Raw genomic sequence first — 18,045 nt, 5'->3', positions numbered from 1 at the left:
AAAAACATCACACATTAGGTATTTCCATGATGTTGTCCATCTCCGTCACGAGGATTTTCGTCACAGTATCTCAGTTTTCTTGTAGTGAATCAACACGAGACGATGCTCGAGGGGCCCACGAGGCAGGGGGCGCGCCCTAGGGGGGCAGGCGCGCCCCTGACCCTCGTGGTTACCCCGTAAGGAGGTTGATGCCCTTCTTTCGTCGCAAGAAAGCTAATATCCGGATAGAGACCGTGTCAAAATTTCAGCCCAATCGGAGTTACGGATCTCCGGGAATATAAGAAATGGTGAAAGGGAAGAATTTGAGAACGCAGAAACAGAGAGACAGATCCAATCTCGGAGGGGCTCTTGCCCCTCCCATGCCATGGAGGCCAAGGACCAGAGGGGAAACCCTTCTCCCATCTAGGGAGGAGGTCAAGGAAGAAGAAGACGAAGGGGCCCCCCTCTCCCCTTCTCTTCCGGTGGCGCCGGAACGCTGCCGTGACCATCATCATCATCACCGCGATCTACACCAACACCTCCGCCATCTTCACCAACATCTCCATCACCTTCCCCCCTCTATCTATAGTGGTCCACTCTCCCGCAACCCGTTGTACCCTCTACTTGAACATGGTGCTTTATGCTTCATATTATTATCCAATGATGTGTTGCCATCCTATGATGTCTGAGTAGATTTTCGTTGTCCTATCGGTGGTTGATGAGTTGCTATGATTGATTTAATTTGCTTGTGGTCATGTTGCTGTCCTTTGGTGCCCATCATATGATTGCGCGTGTGGATCACACCCTAGGGTTAGTTGTATGTTGATAGGACTATGTATTGGAGGGCAAGAGTGACAGAAGCTTCAACCTAGCATAGAAATTGATGCATACGGGATTGAAGGGGGACCAATATATCTTAATGCTATGGTTGGGTTTTACCTTAATGAACATTAGTAGTTGCGGATGCTTGCTAATAGTTCCAATCATAAGTGCATAGAATTCCAAGTCAGGGATGACATGCTAGCAGTGGCCTCTCCCACATAATACTTGCTATCGGTCTAGTAAAGTAGTCAATTGCTTAGGGGCAATTCCGCAACTCCTACCACCACTTTTACACACTCGCTATATTTACTTTATTGTTTCTTTATCTAAACAGCCCCTACTTTTTATTCACGTGCTCTTTATTATCTTGCAAACCTATCCAACAACACCTACAAAGTACTTCTAGTTTCATACTTGTTCTAGGTAAAGCGAACGTCAAGCGTGCGTAGAGTTGTATCGGTGGTCGATAGAACTTGAGGGAATATTTGTTCTACCTTTAGCTCCTCGTTGGGTTCGACACTCTTACTTATCGAAAACTGTTGCGGTCCCCTATACTTGTGGGTTATCAGCACGCCCTCCGTCCTTGTGCCTGCCTCGTGGCTTCCTTGACTTGCACTCCAAGTCCTATGGATGTCTTCTGGTCCAAAAAAATCATCGTGAAAGTTTCATTCCGTTTGGACTCCATTTGGTATTCCTTTTCTGCGAAACTCTAATACAAGGAAAAAACAGAAACTGGCACTGGGCTCTAGGTTAATAGGTTAGTCCTAAAAATAATATAAAATAGCATATTAATGCATATAAAACATCCAAAACAGATAATATAATAGCATGGAACAATCAAAAACTATAGATACGTTGGAGATGTATCAACGAGCGCCCTAGAAAGAGGGTTCCTGCCAAGGTGATGTGGTATGCTCCTACAATACCACAGTTGAAACGTCTGTTCAGAAACAAAGAGCATGCCAAGTTATTGTGATGGCACAACGAAGACCGTAAGAAGGACGGAATATTGAGAGTACCCGCTGATGGGTCGCGGTGGAGAAGAATCGAGAGAAAGTGGCCGGAGTTTGCAGATGATGCAAGGAACTTATGGTTTGGTATAAGTGCAGATGACATTAACACTTTTGGGGAGTAGAGCAGCAAGCGTAGCACCTGGCCTGTGACTCTGTATCTATATCCTCCCTTCTTGGTTGTGCATGAAGTGGAAGTTCATTATGATGCCAGTGCTCACCCAAGGTCCTAAGCAACCCAGCAACGGCATTGATATGTACCTAAAGCCATTAGTTGAAAAACTTTTACAGTTGTGGGATATCAAAGGTGTACATGTGTGGGATGAACACAAACATCAGGAATTTGACCTACGAGCGTTGTTGTTTGTAACCATCATTGGTTGGCCTGCTCCTAGTAACCTTTCAGGACTGACAAACAAGGGATACAATGCATGCACGCACAGTTTAGATGAGACTAAAAGTATATATTTGGACAAATGTAAGAAGAATGTGTACCTGGGACATCGTCGATTTCTTCCGGGCAGACATCCGTTAAGAAAGAAAGGCAAGCATTTCAAAGGTGAGGCGGATCGCCGAAAGAAGCCTGTCCCCCGTACTCGTGATGATATATTTGATATGGTCAAGGATTTAAAAGCAATCTTTGGAAAGGGTCCTGACAGACAATCTATTCCGAATGACCTGACGAACACACACCCATGTGGAAGAAGAAATCTATATCTTGGGACCTACACTATTGGAAATTCCTAGAGGTCTACTCTGCAATTGACGTGATGCACGTGACGAAAAATCTTTGCGTGAACCTGCTAGGCTTCTTGGGCGTGTATGGGAAGACAAAAGATACACTGGAGGCACGAGAGGACCAGTAATGTATGAACGAAAAAGGTGGCATGCATCCAAAGCAATATGAAGGTCCTGCCAGCTACGCTCTTACCAAAGCAGAGAAGGAAATATTTTTTGAATGCCTACTCAGTATTAAGGTCCCGTCTGGCTTCTTGTCGAATATAAAGGGAATAATAAATATGGTAGAGAAAAACTTTCAAAACCCAAAGTCTCATGACTGCCACATGATTATAATGCAATTGCTTCTGGTTGCATTGAGGGGGCTTCTACCAGAAAATGTTGATTAGCCATTGTGAAGCTATGTGCATTCCTCAATGCAATTTCTCATAAGGTAATCAATCCAGAAATCCTACCAAGGTTACAGAATGATTCGGTCCAATGTCTTGTCAGTTTCGAGTTGGTGTTCCCACCATCCTTCTTCAATATTATGACACACATCCTAGTTCACCTAGTCGACGAGATTGCCATTCTGGGTCCTATATTTCTACACAATATGTTTCCCTTTGAGAGGTTCATGGGAGTCTTCAAAAAATATGTTTGTAACCATGCTAGGCCAGAAGGAAGCATCTCCAAGGGCCATGAAACAGAGGATATTATTGAGTTTGTGTTGACTTTATTCCTGACCTTAAGCCGATTGGTGTTGGCATGAGGGGAGACTTAGTGAAAAAGGCACGCTAGGACCAAAATCAATAATATGTAGGGACGGGCATTCTTGGGCGCAAGCAGACTACACAGTTCTACAAAATTCTACCTTGGTGACTCCGTATATCAATGAACACAAAAATATTGTACGCTCCCAACACTCAGGGCAGTCTGACGACTGGATTACACGTGCACACATGTCGACTTTCGGCGGTTGGTTGCAACCATATCTCATGAATAACACCATTATTGGAGATGAGATGTACTCGTTGTCCAGGACACCATATTCGACTGTATTGACTTTCCAAGGGTACAAGATAAATGAGAATACATTTTACACGATCGCCCAAAATAAAAAAAGCACCAACCAAAACAGTGTTATCCGCTTTGATGCAATAAAACCAATAGGGAAAAGGACACATATTATGATTACATAGAGAAGATATGGGAACTTGACTATGGACGTGATTTTAAGGTCCCTTTATTTCGGTGTAAATGAGTCAATCTTACAGAAGGCGGGGCAATGATAGACCCGCAGTACGGAATGACAACAGTGGATCTCAACAATTTTGGATACACATATGAACCATTCATCCTAACCAATGATGTCAATAGGTCACGGCCCGACGCGAAGAAGTACTCTTCAATAATGCCTCCAAGAAACATCAACCCCCACCAAAGAACAAAGCTTTCGCCCAAAGCGTTATGCCTCGCCACCTCTGACCCAAGGTAGGGCCTAGGCGACTGTGAACCTTGCAAGATCGATCCTCGTGGCAAACGTCGTGAACGAGACCAAGAGGAACAAAAGGCCATAATGGCCACACCGCCATGCTTGACTACTTGCATCGATGTCCGCACCACCACCACCACTGCAACGAAGGCACAAACAACACTGGCCGTGCACCACCGCATTGACCCGTTAATAGCAACACGCAGATGCGCCATGGTTGAGGCCCACGCGAGACGTATCCAAAGAGTGAGGAGCATGTCTTGTACGACCGGAGGCATGACCACCTACACCATAAGGAGGCACATAACCCAAGTTGCCCGATGGTTCCAATTGACACCACTCCGGCAGGAACATAACACAAACCCAACATCTGATCCATGGCGCCACTATCCGCAGAGCAACCAACCCCATGGCCCAAATCGGGCAACCTCGCGCGCAAACACCACACAGTCACCTTGCCAACCGCGCGACAGAGAACGGTCAACGCCACCATAGACCCGCTGCAGCACGGTGATGGCCCGCAACCACCGGATCCAGGAGCAAGGCCCTGATCCACTGCGACACAACACGCCGCCAAGACTCCACCACGAGGAGAAGGGAAGGATGAGGTTGCCGTCCTAATGCACCGAAGCGGATGAGGTCTCCGCCGTCGCCTCAATCGATGGAGATGAAGACCGGCGAGAACACTCCCATCCACTATTGGGAGATGGGGACCGCCGCCGCCATGGCACATAGGCAGGCAACATCGGCGGAAGGAGGGGGTGGAGGGCGGTGTGGCCGCTCTAGGGCATGCGGCCCCGGTGATGGAGTCTTGGACTAGGGGTACTCACTACATCATCTCCGAGCCAGTGGGCCGGGCCAATGAGCCCCATGGCGTTTCACTAACGGGCCGCATCCAGAAGACCTGCACAACCTGCACAACGAGGATTCCTGAAGGCTTGGCACACACTCCAAGATCAGAAATTGTGTACACCACAATCTTCTAAATATTTGTAACCCTAGACCCCAGGGTACCTATATAAATCAGGGGTAGGGCACGTAGAGGCCATAGACAATCTCGTGGTAGAAACACATTACTTTATACTCCATCCACAATCAATGAAATCCAGTGCAGAACGTATGGTATTATCCCTTTGAGGGAGCCCGAATTTGGGTAAAAACCTTGCGTCTCTTGTTACCATCATACTTAGGCGCGCAGCTCGGGACCCTTTACCCGAGATTTGCCAAAATCGACTCTGACACCCGGTGTCGTTGCTGGGGAGCAACATAAGGGGAAGGGGAGTGTGTTACCTCTGTGTGACGAAACGAAATTTAGGGAGGAGGAAGATCCATTCCAAATATTTATAACCTCATTTTTTCGCACAAATGGGAACTTTTTTACTTGACGCATTGTCATTCATCTGAGTATACTTATTTTCATTCTAAATTGACACTAGCCTTTCACTATGATGGACATCACAAGATAATGCTATCTGCATTTGCCCCTTGACATAATTAATCTCGACAGGATCTAATAATAAATCATGGAGGCAACTGTCCGCTGCATGTTGGGTTGCATGGATACTCGCAGTCTATCTCTTTCTCTCCTTGGCTCCTTCCATGGTACCAATCTCCTGCGGCCTCTGCAATGCTCTGCTCGACAAAATTGTGATAATCCGAGTAACAACATGGTGGATCAGATGCCACAGGTTCCTCACAAAAGAAATAGATGACATACATAATGTGTTTTACGTTAGATGCCCTACCTTATTTCCAAGCCTCGGGGAGATTTCTGAATTCCAAGAGATGCCATATAGGGATTGGCAGTGAGTGAAGCATGAATCAACGAACAATCCCCAGTCCTCCTTATATTCGACAACCTTGAATGCACCCACCATTGTGTTCCTGAAGCCTAATGACACAGAAGCTGAATATTCAGTGCTTCGTTGCACAGAAAAGGCATTGGTGTTGAATGAGAGAGGAAAAATAAACGGAATGACAAGCTAAGCTAACCATCAAGGACTTTGATTTGTGTGGAATTGCAGTTCCGGATATTATCCTTGCAACTCGACCACGGCTTATCAGGAGCCGATGAAACTGGTACAAGAACATTTCGTATCTGTGGCAAAGATTCAATGATACAACAGTAAGAACTTTAAAAGAGAAGTGGGAAGAAGAATAAGAAGAAAAAACATTCCAAATTACCTGCCATGAATCATACGCCGAGTTGAGAATAAACATGGGGGTCCGGATGCTCTTAATAAGCTCCGCGGGGAAGAAACACTAGGAGCAACATTATTTCAGTTAACAAACTGACTGTCGTGATCTATTACAGGAGCAAGAATGGCAAGAAAATCAAACTGAACAACGGAAACTACCTCGGTTGGCTCCTTGTTGGTAAGGCAGTCCTTGGGCAACACTTCTCTAACATTCTGAAATAAATTTATCAAATAAAGAAAAAAAAACTCAACAGCATTTAGTACAAAGTGGCATTAATCACATGGACAGAAAAATATTGCAGTGTTTATTGATTGTTGCACAATACTAAGCACTTGAAAAATCAGAGTTTTATAAAATTTCTGGTATTCAAATTTTAGACAAGTGCAAAAAAGGACTACAAGATGACCACAAGGCTTGATTATAAAATAAGGCATGCCTTTTAAACTTTGAAGCATGCTAACCTGGAGGTGAACAACGCCATCATAGACAGACCAAAAGGACCTTTTCCCAGAAATATCCTTTCTGTCGAAGAAAAAGGTACTTTAGTTCAAGTGCACTGCAATCATCGCGGTTGGAACAATCCTTAGCTGGTGGGTCACATTTGTTTTCAAGAGTCTTACACGTCAAGAAAAAAACCAGCATCAGCGAGGCATTTAACTGAAACATTGAGAGAAAACCGTGCACTGAAATCATCGCAATGCAGTATCGTGGCTAGACCACCAGCAGAACAGCCTGTGAGGAGGGCCTGAAATGTGTGGAAATATGAGGAATGTCGCATGGTGTTGTTCGCAACAAAATAATCAATGTTGCTGCTGAAAATGACAGAGTAATATGTATGTACTGCCGGTTCATGTTTAAAACTACACGAACTTTCTAAGTTAAGTATGACCTGTGTAGCATTGGCAAGTCCTTTTTCCATGAGTTCGTCAATAACCGCTTGGTAGATGCGCAATCCTCTGAAGTGAAGTGTGCTTCCATCCTACATCATCATGAAACAGAACATTACTTGAAGCAACGAAGACAGCAGCATGAGACCAAGACTCAGAAAATTCACCTGTGCTCGACCTTCCGCGTCCCCAGAAAACGACGCCCCATCACAATACCTCACAAACACTTTGTTCCAGTTGTAGAAATCTGATTACACGCTGATCAAAGTTAGTGGGAAAGACATATCAAACAGGTAAAAGAAGTACGATTATGCAAACAAACAGGAAAATGATAATGGAACAAATAGATAGGCATCAGTGATTACCAGGATTTTGCAGCTGGTCACTGCCGAGGATCCCAGCACCGGCAAACCGCATCGGTTTCATGAAATTGGATGAACCGAGCGCGTACATTCTGCGGTTGGAACAATCCTTGATTGTGCTGCACCAGCCTCCACCCTGATTGTTTGTAATTGAAAATAGACAGGTCAGTCAACTATTTCCCTACCTTGAGTCTACCTGCTTTTCTCGATAAAGAACATTTCATTGAATTGATATATCAAGGTGATACAACCGCATCAAAAAAATGCCTGGCCTCTGCATAGCAAGATGCATACAGCCAACAAGTCCAACAAACCCAGAAATAAACATCGTTTTATAGTAAAAAATAAATCAATCTAGCCTAGGGTGCGGCAGTTCCTATCCAGAGATAGAAACTACCTGCTTAACATCCCTATCATGTGGAAGGCATCTTTTTTGATAGAAAAAATTAACAACGAAAAGGCATCTCCTTGTTGGTGGCAACAGAAATTAGAGCCCGGGTCTCTATCTCGAACCATACTTTGGTTATGGAAATTGTACTTTTTTGGTTATCGAAAGTGTATCTTTTGAAAGATCATCCACTACATTTGAGCTTCTTCTTTTGTTTGGTAATTTGAGGGAGACGTGAATAAGAAAAGTAAAATAGCGATACAGTTTATAAGAAAACGGCTCAAGAATGGATGAATCGTGATAATAAGAAGCAACGGGTGATTCATGGGTGGGATGATAGACAGTGCGGTACGAACCTCTAGATGGATGAGCCAGCGGTTGGATCCGTCGCCGGAGCCTCTCTGCAGGTGGTACCCCGGCGGGGTCCCGTCCAAGCACACCGCTCCCTTCTCCTGCGCGCCGGCGAGCAGGGTCAGCGGGACGGTCTCCGGCGGCGGCACGCGGAAAAGCGGCGGACGGAGAGGACCGGAGGCGGAGAGTAGCAGCAGTATCAGAACTGCCGCCGGGAGCCCCCACGCGAGCCAGTCCGGCGGACGCCGGCGCTGCTCCGGGGGCTGGAGGAGGAGCGGCTCGGTTGTCCCCAGCGCCATGGTCGTCGCGTGGCCGGTAAGAGAGAGAGAGAAATGGTTTGATTCCGGCTTATGTTGCTTCCTCTAAAATATTGTTGTAGCCGGCGAGGTGAGGTCTCGTGCACTCCACTCACCACCCGTCCTCTCGTAAGTTGGCGCGAAGCAAAATAATTGCGGAGATATACCCGCCAAATCTTGGAGCTGAAAAGAGCTTTGCTACTACCATTTGGTACAAGCAATAGCACCTTCTACGGTTTTGCTAGATCCAAGTGGCCTCGGATAGATTTCCCTTGCGTATGAATCCATGTCTTCACGTGGGTTGAGATTCTCTCCATGGATATCAAGATCGACACTCAATGGATATCAAGATTAGATCAGAGGGATAGCACCAGCTATGTCATCTCCACATATAAAAAAGTAGTACAAATCAATGTTTTTTGGTCCCCCTCCTTTCCGGTTTATAGGGCTCAATTCAAAAATGTCACCAACCAACGTAGATGATGAGTGGTGGAATAATTTTCGTGGTTTGTAAAAGCACTCAATTAATAAGCTTGTTTTTCTCAAAGAATTGTGTTTACCAATGCATTAATTGCAATGCATGCATGCCTAAAGTATTTCATGCATTGGTCAAGTTTCTCATAATCCTTGCATGCAATGAATTAATGCACCTTGAAATCTGAGCATGTGATGGGAACAATCAAATTGAAACTTATAAAACGGGAAACCGAAAATTTTGAGGTAAGCCCTATAAACCGGGAAGGAGGGAGTAGACAGCAATACAAAAAGAAGAGGGATCCACAACAATAACTTTTTGTCAGGTGAGAGAGTGAGAGAGGACAGAGGCGTGTTGCATGCACAGAACATTGCATGACCAACCGAAGACTTACGTCTAATTTTTATCATATAATTTTGAATGGCTCATTACTTTTGAACCTATATTCTGATTTCAAAACTTTTTATATACTTGAACTGTTGCAAAGACCTTCAAAACAAGACCGATTCTTTATACAATTTAAACAAGTTCAAAATTCACGGAACATATTTCACTCTCTTGAAATATTTTTGATAAAGTGATTTCCATCACTTTCACAAGTTGGCATTTCAGTTTCGTATACTTTTTTTTCAATTTCAGAAGCTACATTTCACTTTGCACTGGGTTATTCAAAAAATCACATGTATTTTAAATGCACACTTTTGAAATAACATATTTCACTCCTTTGTAATAAGCTGTTACACATTTCCAAATATTCACTTCCACATGTTGACATTACATTTCACTTTTCGCTGGCTTGTTTCACAAAAATCACATCTATTTCAATTGCATATTTTTGTAAAAACATAACTATCACTCTTTTGAAATAAACGGTTACAGATTTTCTTTAAATCAGTTTCACATGTTGACATTACATTTTACTTTCTCCTGACTTGTTTCACAAAAATACATCTATTTTAATGAAAACCTTTTCAAATAACATATTTCACTCTTTTGAAATAAACTGTTACACATTACCAAATAATCAGTTTCACATGTTAACATTACATTTCATTTTTCACTGGCTTGTTTCACAAAAATCACATCGATTTCAATTGCATACTTTTGTAAAAACACATTCCACTCTTTTGAAATAAACGGTTACACATTTCCAAAAAATCGATTTCACATGTTGACATTACATTTCACTTTTCCCTAGTTTGTTTCGCAAAAATAGCATCTATTTCAATTGCACATTTTTGAAATAACATATTTTACTCTGTTGAAATAAAATGTTACGCATTTCCAATACCAGTTTCACAAATTGACATAACAGAATAACATATTTCACTTTTTTCAAACTAGTCAAAAAGTATCCAAGATTGATCTTGTTCTAAAAGTCTTTGCACCAGAAATTCAAATATATAAAACATTTTGAAAACGAGTTTATAGATTAGAAGATATGAGTGATTTAGATTTTCTAAGGTAAAAGAAAGTCTATGAATTTGTTTGGGAGAGAGAGAAGTGATGATGCATGCACATTATAGTGACAAAAACTAGTACTATGGGACCCATCAAAACTAACAGACTAAAAAAAATACCAAAAAGTGAGAAAGCAATACAAATAATATCCATGTGCGTGGACCATACCTAGTACGAATCACAAAAAAAGTGGTGTGAGATGTACCGACAAGTACCATTAACGCGCAAAGTGACTTTTTGGGTGTCACCCTATTGGCTAGGCTCACAAGGAGTGAGCTAGCCCACCCGGGCTTGAGTCCCTAGTGGCCGTGATGTTTAGAGATTTCTTATATAAAAATATGCCTCCAAGGGCTAGTCCTGAATGGTCTTGTTTCTTAACTTACAAAGCTAAAGATTTCTTTATTTTTTTCTCAAAACAAAGCTAACTATGAATTGAATTTGTAACAGGTGTATGAATTAATAAATAACACCTCTTTTTCTCTGGGAATTTTCTCTGTTGATTTGGTGCTTGAACTATAAGACAACACCGTACAACCAATGAACTAATAGAGGTGATTGGAAAAGGCTGAAGCCTAGGCCCCACACACTATGTTAATGCATTGCTCGTAGACAATTCCTATTTGGCGCTTTAGGCGCTGGTTACCACTGCTTTTGCAAACCAGCGCCTGAAGCAGCTCACTCGCGCGTCTAGTTGGGCCTGTCCATATTTCTTTTTTTCCTATTTTCTTCAACACGCAAAAAACCTGCAGGTGCATAGGCGTGATTCAAACAACAGCTTCCTGGTAATCAGCACACTACACTAACTAACCTAGCCACATCATCTTTGTGATTACTATAGATTTTCATTTCTTTTCTTCTTTCTTTTTTCTTGCAACTATTTTGATCGTTTTTCTATTTCTTTTTCTTGGAATTGGTTCGTTAATTTTTTTCTCTTCTTTCCTTTTTGCCCATTGCGTGAACATTTTCTTCAAATTTGTGTTTTTTTAATTTCAAAATTGATGAATTTTTCTTCAAGATCGATGAACTTTCTTCCAAATTTGATAACCTTTTTTCAAAATTTCTGATTTTTTTTCGGAATCAAAGATTTTTTTATAGAATTGATAATGTTTTTTCAAATTTGATAAACTTTTCTCAAGTTTGATTAACTTTGTTTCAAATTTGATGAACGTTTTTAAAATTGGATGAACTTCTTTCAGAATCGATGTACTTTCTTCAAATTCATTTTTTTTTCAAATTTGATGAACTTTCTTTCAAATTCGACTGTCCAAGTTTGATGAACTTTTCCAAAATTGATGAACTTTTTTTAAATCTATGAACTTTTTTCAAATTGTGTGCACTATTTTTCAAATTTGATGAAGTTTTTCTTCAAAATTGATGAACTTTCTCCTAATTTTGTGAATATTTTTTCGAACTGGTGAACATCTTTTCAAAATTTTGAATTGTTTTCATGTTCGTGGTTTTATCAAATTTTCAAGTTCGTGGTTTGTTCTATATTTTTGTGAATTCTTTTTCAAGTTTATGTTTTTGAAAAAATTATACTCGGTGTATATGCAATAGGAAAACGGTCTAGTAGTATTGTTTGCTGTTACTAAACATCAATGTGAGGTTGCTCTATCGGTTAATGCGCACGCTTACTAGCGCTTAGAGCGCTAAACAGGAGCACCCTTGCTTGCCTATAGGATGATGCACTACCGAGCCGGCCCAGTTTCAGAGTTGTCGGCTCGCATGCTGTGACTAACTTGATCGCTAGGTTCGCTCGACCCCTTTTTTTTCTTTCATATTTTGTTTAATTTTCTTTTTTATTTGGTTTTCCATCAGTATTCTTTTTTTTTACTTTGGTTTCCTTTTTTTCTCGCTTTTCCTGGCATCCAAAACTCTAAATCAAACTCTCCACACGTCGAGATTCACTCGATGGATATCAAGATTAGCTCAGATGGATAGCACCATCAACGCCATCCCCGTTTTCCCCCCTTTCATGAAAAAGTACATATCGACGTCTTTTGGTTTTCCCCCATCTTTCCATTCTCAATTTACAATGCTAGAGATTTCTCCATTTTGTTTCTCGGAACATAAACTAGCTATGAATTGAAATGTCTGAAAAGTGATCATGAATTAGTAAGATAGCATCTCATCTTTCTGGGAAATTTGTCATGCTGATTTGGTGTCCGAACTATAAATAACTTCAGTGAGAACACTACTACGACCAATCCTTCGTGATGATCGCAAACACATTTCTCGCGTGTTACAAATCGTAATAGGTCTCGCCTATAGTGTGGAGTTACTGAGCTGACCCAACTTTGTAGCTGTGCACAAGTTTTTCACTATTTTGCATCGGTTTCCTTTAGGTTTTCTTTGTTTTTTTATTCTTTTTTTCCTTTCTTTTCCTTTTTAACACATTCATAATTTTTCATACATATTTTACATTTTTATATAAAGTAACAATATTTTTATACATGTTTAATATTTTTCAAATACATGATTAACATTTCTTCAAATGTATGTTTTGATGTCTACTTCGTTCATATGCATTCTACATATTCCGTATACATCTAAAACACAGTTTTATATACATGTAACATTTTTAAGTACATAACTAACATTTTTTCAAGTACATGTTTTGAACATTTCTATTTTGAATATGTGTTAAACATTTAAATTTTTATGCTGAAACAATATACAAATATATGTTGAAACATTTTTTGAATGATTCAGATTTTTTTCTAAAATTATAAAAATGTTTTTTACATTTTATAATTCTTTTTAAATATCACAAATATATTTTTGAAATGCTTGATTTTTTTAAATGTAACATACATTGTTTTTAAATTACACTAAACAATAGTCTTTGAATTATACAAACATTTTCTTACATTTCATAACGTTTTTTTAAAATGCCACTTCCATTTCTTGATACATGTTAACATTTCTGAAATCTCATTTTTTTAATAATACAAACATTACTTAAAAGTGGAGAAAACCTTTTTTTTACAATGTATAGACATTTTGAAAATATGCAATGGACACTTCAAAAATAACTGAATTATTTTTGCAAGCTATATTAGCTTGCAGAAACGTTTTATATTATGGGACGAAGGGAGTACTTTACAAAATATAAACAGAAGTTTAAAAAAAAACATGCATGCCATCAACGTGACAAACCACAAGGTTATTAGGCCACACCACTACTGGCTCCCTGTAGGCGATGTGTTCTTCTATCTCCGATAACTTAAGAAATGGACTTGCCCTTCTTCAGGCTTCCTCACCATTTTGTGTGTGCTCACGCAGGTGGCGCTGCTATGACCCAGGCAACATGCGAAAAATATTGGTGTCATCATGGTTCTATGGGTTTGCACTACCTCCGGGGGAAAACTATGCATTTGGCATTTTTTATCTAATGGTATTTGGCATGCTAATTAACAATTTGCTTTTGTTCAATTGATTGAAATGAGAACTATTCTGAAGTTTGAAATATGCGTGATAACTAAAGTAGTGACATATAGAAAATTAAGTTAAAATAGTATGCATGTGTATTTCCAAATTCACATTCTTTAATTTGTATTGAATGTTAGATCCTTTTTGTTCTTTTGTTCCATGTTTATATATGATAAAAGGTACACTCTACTACTTAAGAAGAACATAAGGTCTCATCTTATGTCAGTTTTTCTCCCCATCACTGATTCTTTCTGCTTTTCTACCCCCTTTGGATTTTCATGAAACCAATATTTGGTAACCGTATAAACTAAATCAACCTATGGTATAGCAATAACTCCACGGTCCATAAAAAAATTGTTTCTTATGATAAAATTGGTACTACTACTTTGGTAACCAAACAATAGCAATAAACTCACGGTCCGTAAACAATTTCTTTAGAAATTAATCTATTATCTTCCATATAACACAATAAAGCAGATCAATCATGGGCATATACATATTTTGTCAGCTTAAGCAATGGCAGAAAACCCACGCTTCGTAACCAAAACCTAATCTTATTTTGTGTATTTATTATTTAGGATCAAGATTTATCCTGTATGATCCTCGTATTGCCTTAAAAAAATATGTTTTTATTCTTTATTAGAGTTGCCTCGTCAGCTTGTATCGGTTCAGTCGTTTGCACTTTATTATAAAGCGGGGCAAAAATCTGTTTCGACGAACATGCACGGATAGGTCAAAAAAAAATTTGAAGAGAAAAGGCAAAAATGATAAGCAGGTACGCGGGCCTGGATCTTGACCAGGGCATCTAGAAGGCCCATCGGCGCAGATATTTCCGACAGAGGGAACAAAGTGGCCTCGTCCTCGGTCCAGTCGTCGCCGTCGCCGTCCTCCCACACTCCATTCCATCCTCCAAACACAAGCCAACAGAGGCTTCCATTCCCATCCATCCAGATCTCGCCGCCCCTCCCCATCCCTTCACACCGCCGGCTCGGCCACGATGCAGCCGGTGCCGGGGGCCACACCCTCCTCCTCCTCGTTCGGCGACGCCCGGCTCAAGCCCCCTTCCCCTTCCCCCCGCCCTTGGCACTCCCATCTCTCCTAACTCCCTCCCATCCCCTACTCGCCCTCTCACCCAGCTAACCCCTCTGCCTCTGCCTCGCCGCCCCTCCCCCGGCATTTCTCGACAGCTCGGACCGGACCGGATCTGCTTACTCCGTGGGCTCCGTTCATCGCCGAGTGCTTCCACCCAGCTCTCCTCAGCAGCTCAGGTACTTTACAACCAGGGATCGTGCCCCGCCGATCTGCGCCCTCACAGCATGTGCGATCCTGCCCTGTTTGTTTCTAGTAAGATCGCACAGAATGAGCCGGCCACGATTGTCGGATGTATGAGGCGGAGTGCCAACTAGAGAGTTCACAGAGTATAAAAGGGATGGGGGACTGGGGAGTTCAAGGGCTAGTAAACTCTTCTGCCCAGCAGGATGAATCATCACTGGCCAGAGTTTTTTTTTTCTTCCTCGTAATGCAACAAGTTCCACCCTAGAGAAAGAGTAGAGTGGGTTAATAGAGGCATTTCACAGATTTGTTATCTGCTGATATTGTATATGTATCTCTGTACGTCATTTCCATTGTTGTTTTTGGTATTTGAATTAGGGGAACATGGTTGCTATGTAGTACTTAATCTGTTCAACCAATGTCATTCATCATGCAAAACTTTTTTCATTATGAAGTAAACCTTGCTTCAGAAATGACAAGTTGGTTGGAAATTTGAGCGGTCACTGCCACTTCTTGTCGCGTATTATGATCCCTCAAATGTATTGTAAGCACGAGTAGAATGTATCTCCATCCACTCCACACTCACACTTTGGTGATAACCATAAACTTTATCAATTGATGATATGTGGTTTCACATTCACAGATTTGTTAACCACTGATATGATATCTGTTATTTAGTTTGCGTTGTTGTTTTTGGTATCTGAATCAGTGGAAGTTGACTGGTTGCTATTATCTCTTCTGCCCGTCCTTGACGTAATGTAGTTAATTTGCTCAACAAGTGAGATTCATCATGTGAAGAAACTTGTTTGGTTATGAATTTAACCTTGGCACACAACAAGTTGGTCAGAAATTTGACCAGCCACTGGCACTTCTGGTTGCTTCTTATGACCCGTTGATTATATCTTAGACACATGCAAAGAGATCCCTGTCCACCGTCACACTCCGCTGACGACCATACCTTTATCGATTGATGGTCTGTAGTTTCTATGCATTTCCGCTAATATCTATCTGCCTTCTTGTAGTGACAAGCGACTCCATGGGTGATTTGGCTTGTGATTCTGAAAGAGTGCTCATGGAGGGTCACGGTGCCTCTTCTGTCTGCAAGGATGACATGCTTCTGCTAGAGGAGGCACTTCCTCCAGCTGGGCAGACTCCAGGTTCTTGTGTGGAGCTCCGTCATAACCTGGAGGGAACTCATAAACAAGCAAGGGATGCTGGTTCTTTGGACACTGAAGTTGATATCTCAGGTTCTCCCAGCTCAGGAATAAAGAGAGGCAAAGGAGGTGATGGAAACTCCCATGCAATCTCCAATTACAGTGAACCAAAGTCCTCTTCACCTTATGAGCGCTTGCCGTCCTTTCCGGTGAGTTCAGCATGTTAGATTATGCCGTGATTGCTTCAGCTATGTCGATGCTTTTAGCTTACTCTGTGTGGTATCTTTATGAACGGGGAACGGGTGCTTGAGATCTAGTGCAGCCACTAGCTAAAGGGAAAGTAGGAAGGACACCAGGAAGATGGGTATTCTTGCTATAATATCCGGAAACTGATTTTCATAGGTGAAAAACGTTTAGCAAACTCAAAAGGCAGTGATAATTTCTTGTGGCGTGTCACTAACCTCTCAGCCGTGTTCATGTTGTGAAACATGTTCACCTATCCGCATTGAGAATACGGAAGTTCTAACTGACTTGTTTGATGTGACCATGCCATTTAATGTTCAGTTCCCAGGCCAATTATACTATTTGTTGCGCCTAATGAATTATTTTGGCCAGTTGTCTAGGTTCATCAATCTATGGTGTGAATTTGAATGAGCTAAGCAAACTAAACTTGTAATGTTAAATTGATCATGAAACTGCGCTGAGTAGTTCTGTTCCTACCTGCTATGATGGTGCTGTAGTGGTATTGGTACATTTAAGCTGGGCCTTCACGGTAAGTTGATACTGTAATCGTGGCAGTTTTTCTGATTTATAATACAGTTTTATCGTTGCCTGACTCACATTCCCTTCCTATTTTCTGTCTAGTCGACGTCAAGGCTTCTCGTCTCCGCTATGAAAGGAGGCCGTGAGAGAAGCAGCAGTGAAGCATCGCCAACTGGAGCCCGCCACGTGAATTGGGCCTCAGATGTATATGACCCCCCAGTCACCTCTGTCGACCACACGGTGAAGGGCCACCAGCAGCGCTCCAGGTCCAGGAAGAAGGACAAGGGCAAGCAGAAACAGAAGCAGAAGAAGAGGAAGTCGCGCGGGAACGGCAAGAAGAGCGGCCTCCATGATGCCGCCCACAACCCGCCTGCTCTCGACGTGCCCGGGTAAGACCACAGACATTTCGTATTACCACCTTCGGTTCCACGCTCCGGGAATCATGCGTGTGAAATCATCGTACGCTGACAGACATTTTCTCCTCAGGCCATCTTCGCCCGACGAACTAGGCTTAGGCGAAGTGGAGGAGGCCGAGGTGCTGGACTACAGCGCCTTCGACAGCCAGGAGCCCAAGTGCGGAGGCGGCTTCCCACACGAGATCGCCGCGGCGTGGACGTGTTTCCCCGCTGCCGAGGCGTCATGAGGGCCGACGGTGGCCCAGGACCCCGGCCAGACCCCAGAGGAGGTGTAGATAGATACGGTTGGTGTACATAAATAAGAGAAATCCAGGCTGTGTGAGTGCGATGAGATGAGATGCCCTTTCTATATAAGCTTTTGGCTGGCGTCCTTTATTAGTAAGTAGTGTAGCGTGCTACACGTTGTGTGCTGCTGTTTCGTTTGTAGCCACGGACTGATGAGATCTGCGAATAATTGAATCCCCTTTTGAGGTTGATGCCGAGTCCTTGTGCTAATCTTATCTTGGCTCCAGTGTCATCCATTGCTCATTGGTCTGTGATCAGCAGCAGCAGCTGTTCCTGCTCGAC

General features: G+C 42.1%; 2 protein-coding genes across 2 annotated transcripts; one reads left to right on the top strand and one right to left on the bottom strand.

Annotated features, from left to right (window-relative positions):
* Nucleotides 1-5,333: 5,333 nt before the first annotated feature.
* LOC125549573 (pectin acetylesterase 5-like) lies at nt 5,334-8,620 on the bottom strand. The gene is made up of 11 exons (XM_048712952.1): nt 8,216-8,620; nt 7,475-7,607; nt 7,277-7,356; nt 7,112-7,201; nt 6,843-6,967; nt 6,684-6,744; nt 6,381-6,434; nt 6,208-6,285; nt 6,016-6,121; nt 5,769-5,914; nt 5,334-5,655 (listed from the first exon to the last, which is right to left on the bottom strand). Exons 1-11 carry the CDS (start codon nt 8,507-8,509, stop codon nt 5,545-5,547), a joined length of 1,278 nt encoding a protein of 425 aa, XP_048568909.1. The 5' UTR covers nt 8,510-8,620; the 3' UTR covers nt 5,334-5,544.
* Nucleotides 8,621-14,740: 6,120 nt separating this feature from the next.
* LOC125546383 lies at nt 14,741-17,954 on the top strand. Its single transcript, XM_048710638.1, has 4 exons — nt 14,741-15,142; nt 16,169-16,509; nt 17,165-17,451; nt 17,549-17,954. The coding sequence occupies exons 2-4, from the start codon at nt 16,183-16,185 to the stop codon at nt 17,703-17,705; spliced, it is 771 nt and encodes a 256-aa protein (XP_048566595.1). The 5' UTR covers nt 14,741-15,142; nt 16,169-16,182; the 3' UTR covers nt 17,706-17,954.
* The last annotated feature ends 91 nt before the right edge of the window (nt 17,955-18,045 follow it).

Source organism: Triticum urartu, chromosome 3, assembly GCF_003073215.2.
Source record: "Triticum urartu cultivar G1812 chromosome 3, Tu2.1, whole genome shotgun sequence".
NCBI lineage: Eukaryota > Viridiplantae > Streptophyta > Magnoliopsida > Poales > Poaceae > Triticum > Triticum urartu.
Note: the sequence above shows the minus strand (reverse complement) of the source record. Positions and strands in the feature narration are given on the sequence as shown.

Bases quoted from the DNA above. Each gene is read 5' to 3' on its own strand.
- LOC125549573 (XM_048712952.1), bottom strand. From the start codon at position 8,509: ATGGCGCTGGGGACAACCGAGCCGCTCCTCCTCCAGCCCCCGGAGCAG. The intron at 7,357-7,474 runs GTAATCACTGAT...GCGTGTAATCAG, and splicing joins TGACCAGCTGCAAAATCCTG to ATTTCTACAACTGGAACAAA. The intron at 7,202-7,276 runs GTGAATTTTCTG...ATGATGATGTAG, and splicing joins ACGCGGAAGGTCGAGCACAG to GATGGAAGCACACTTCACTT.
- LOC125546383 (XM_048710638.1), top strand. From the start codon at position 16,183: ATGGGTGATTTGGCTTGTGATTCTGAAAGAGTGCTCATGGAGGGTCAC. The intron at 16,510-17,164 runs GTGAGTTCAGCA...TTTTCTGTCTAG, and splicing joins AGCGCTTGCCGTCCTTTCCG to TCGACGTCAAGGCTTCTCGT. The intron at 17,452-17,548 runs GTAAGACCACAG...TTTTCTCCTCAG, and splicing joins CCTGCTCTCGACGTGCCCGG to GCCATCTTCGCCCGACGAAC.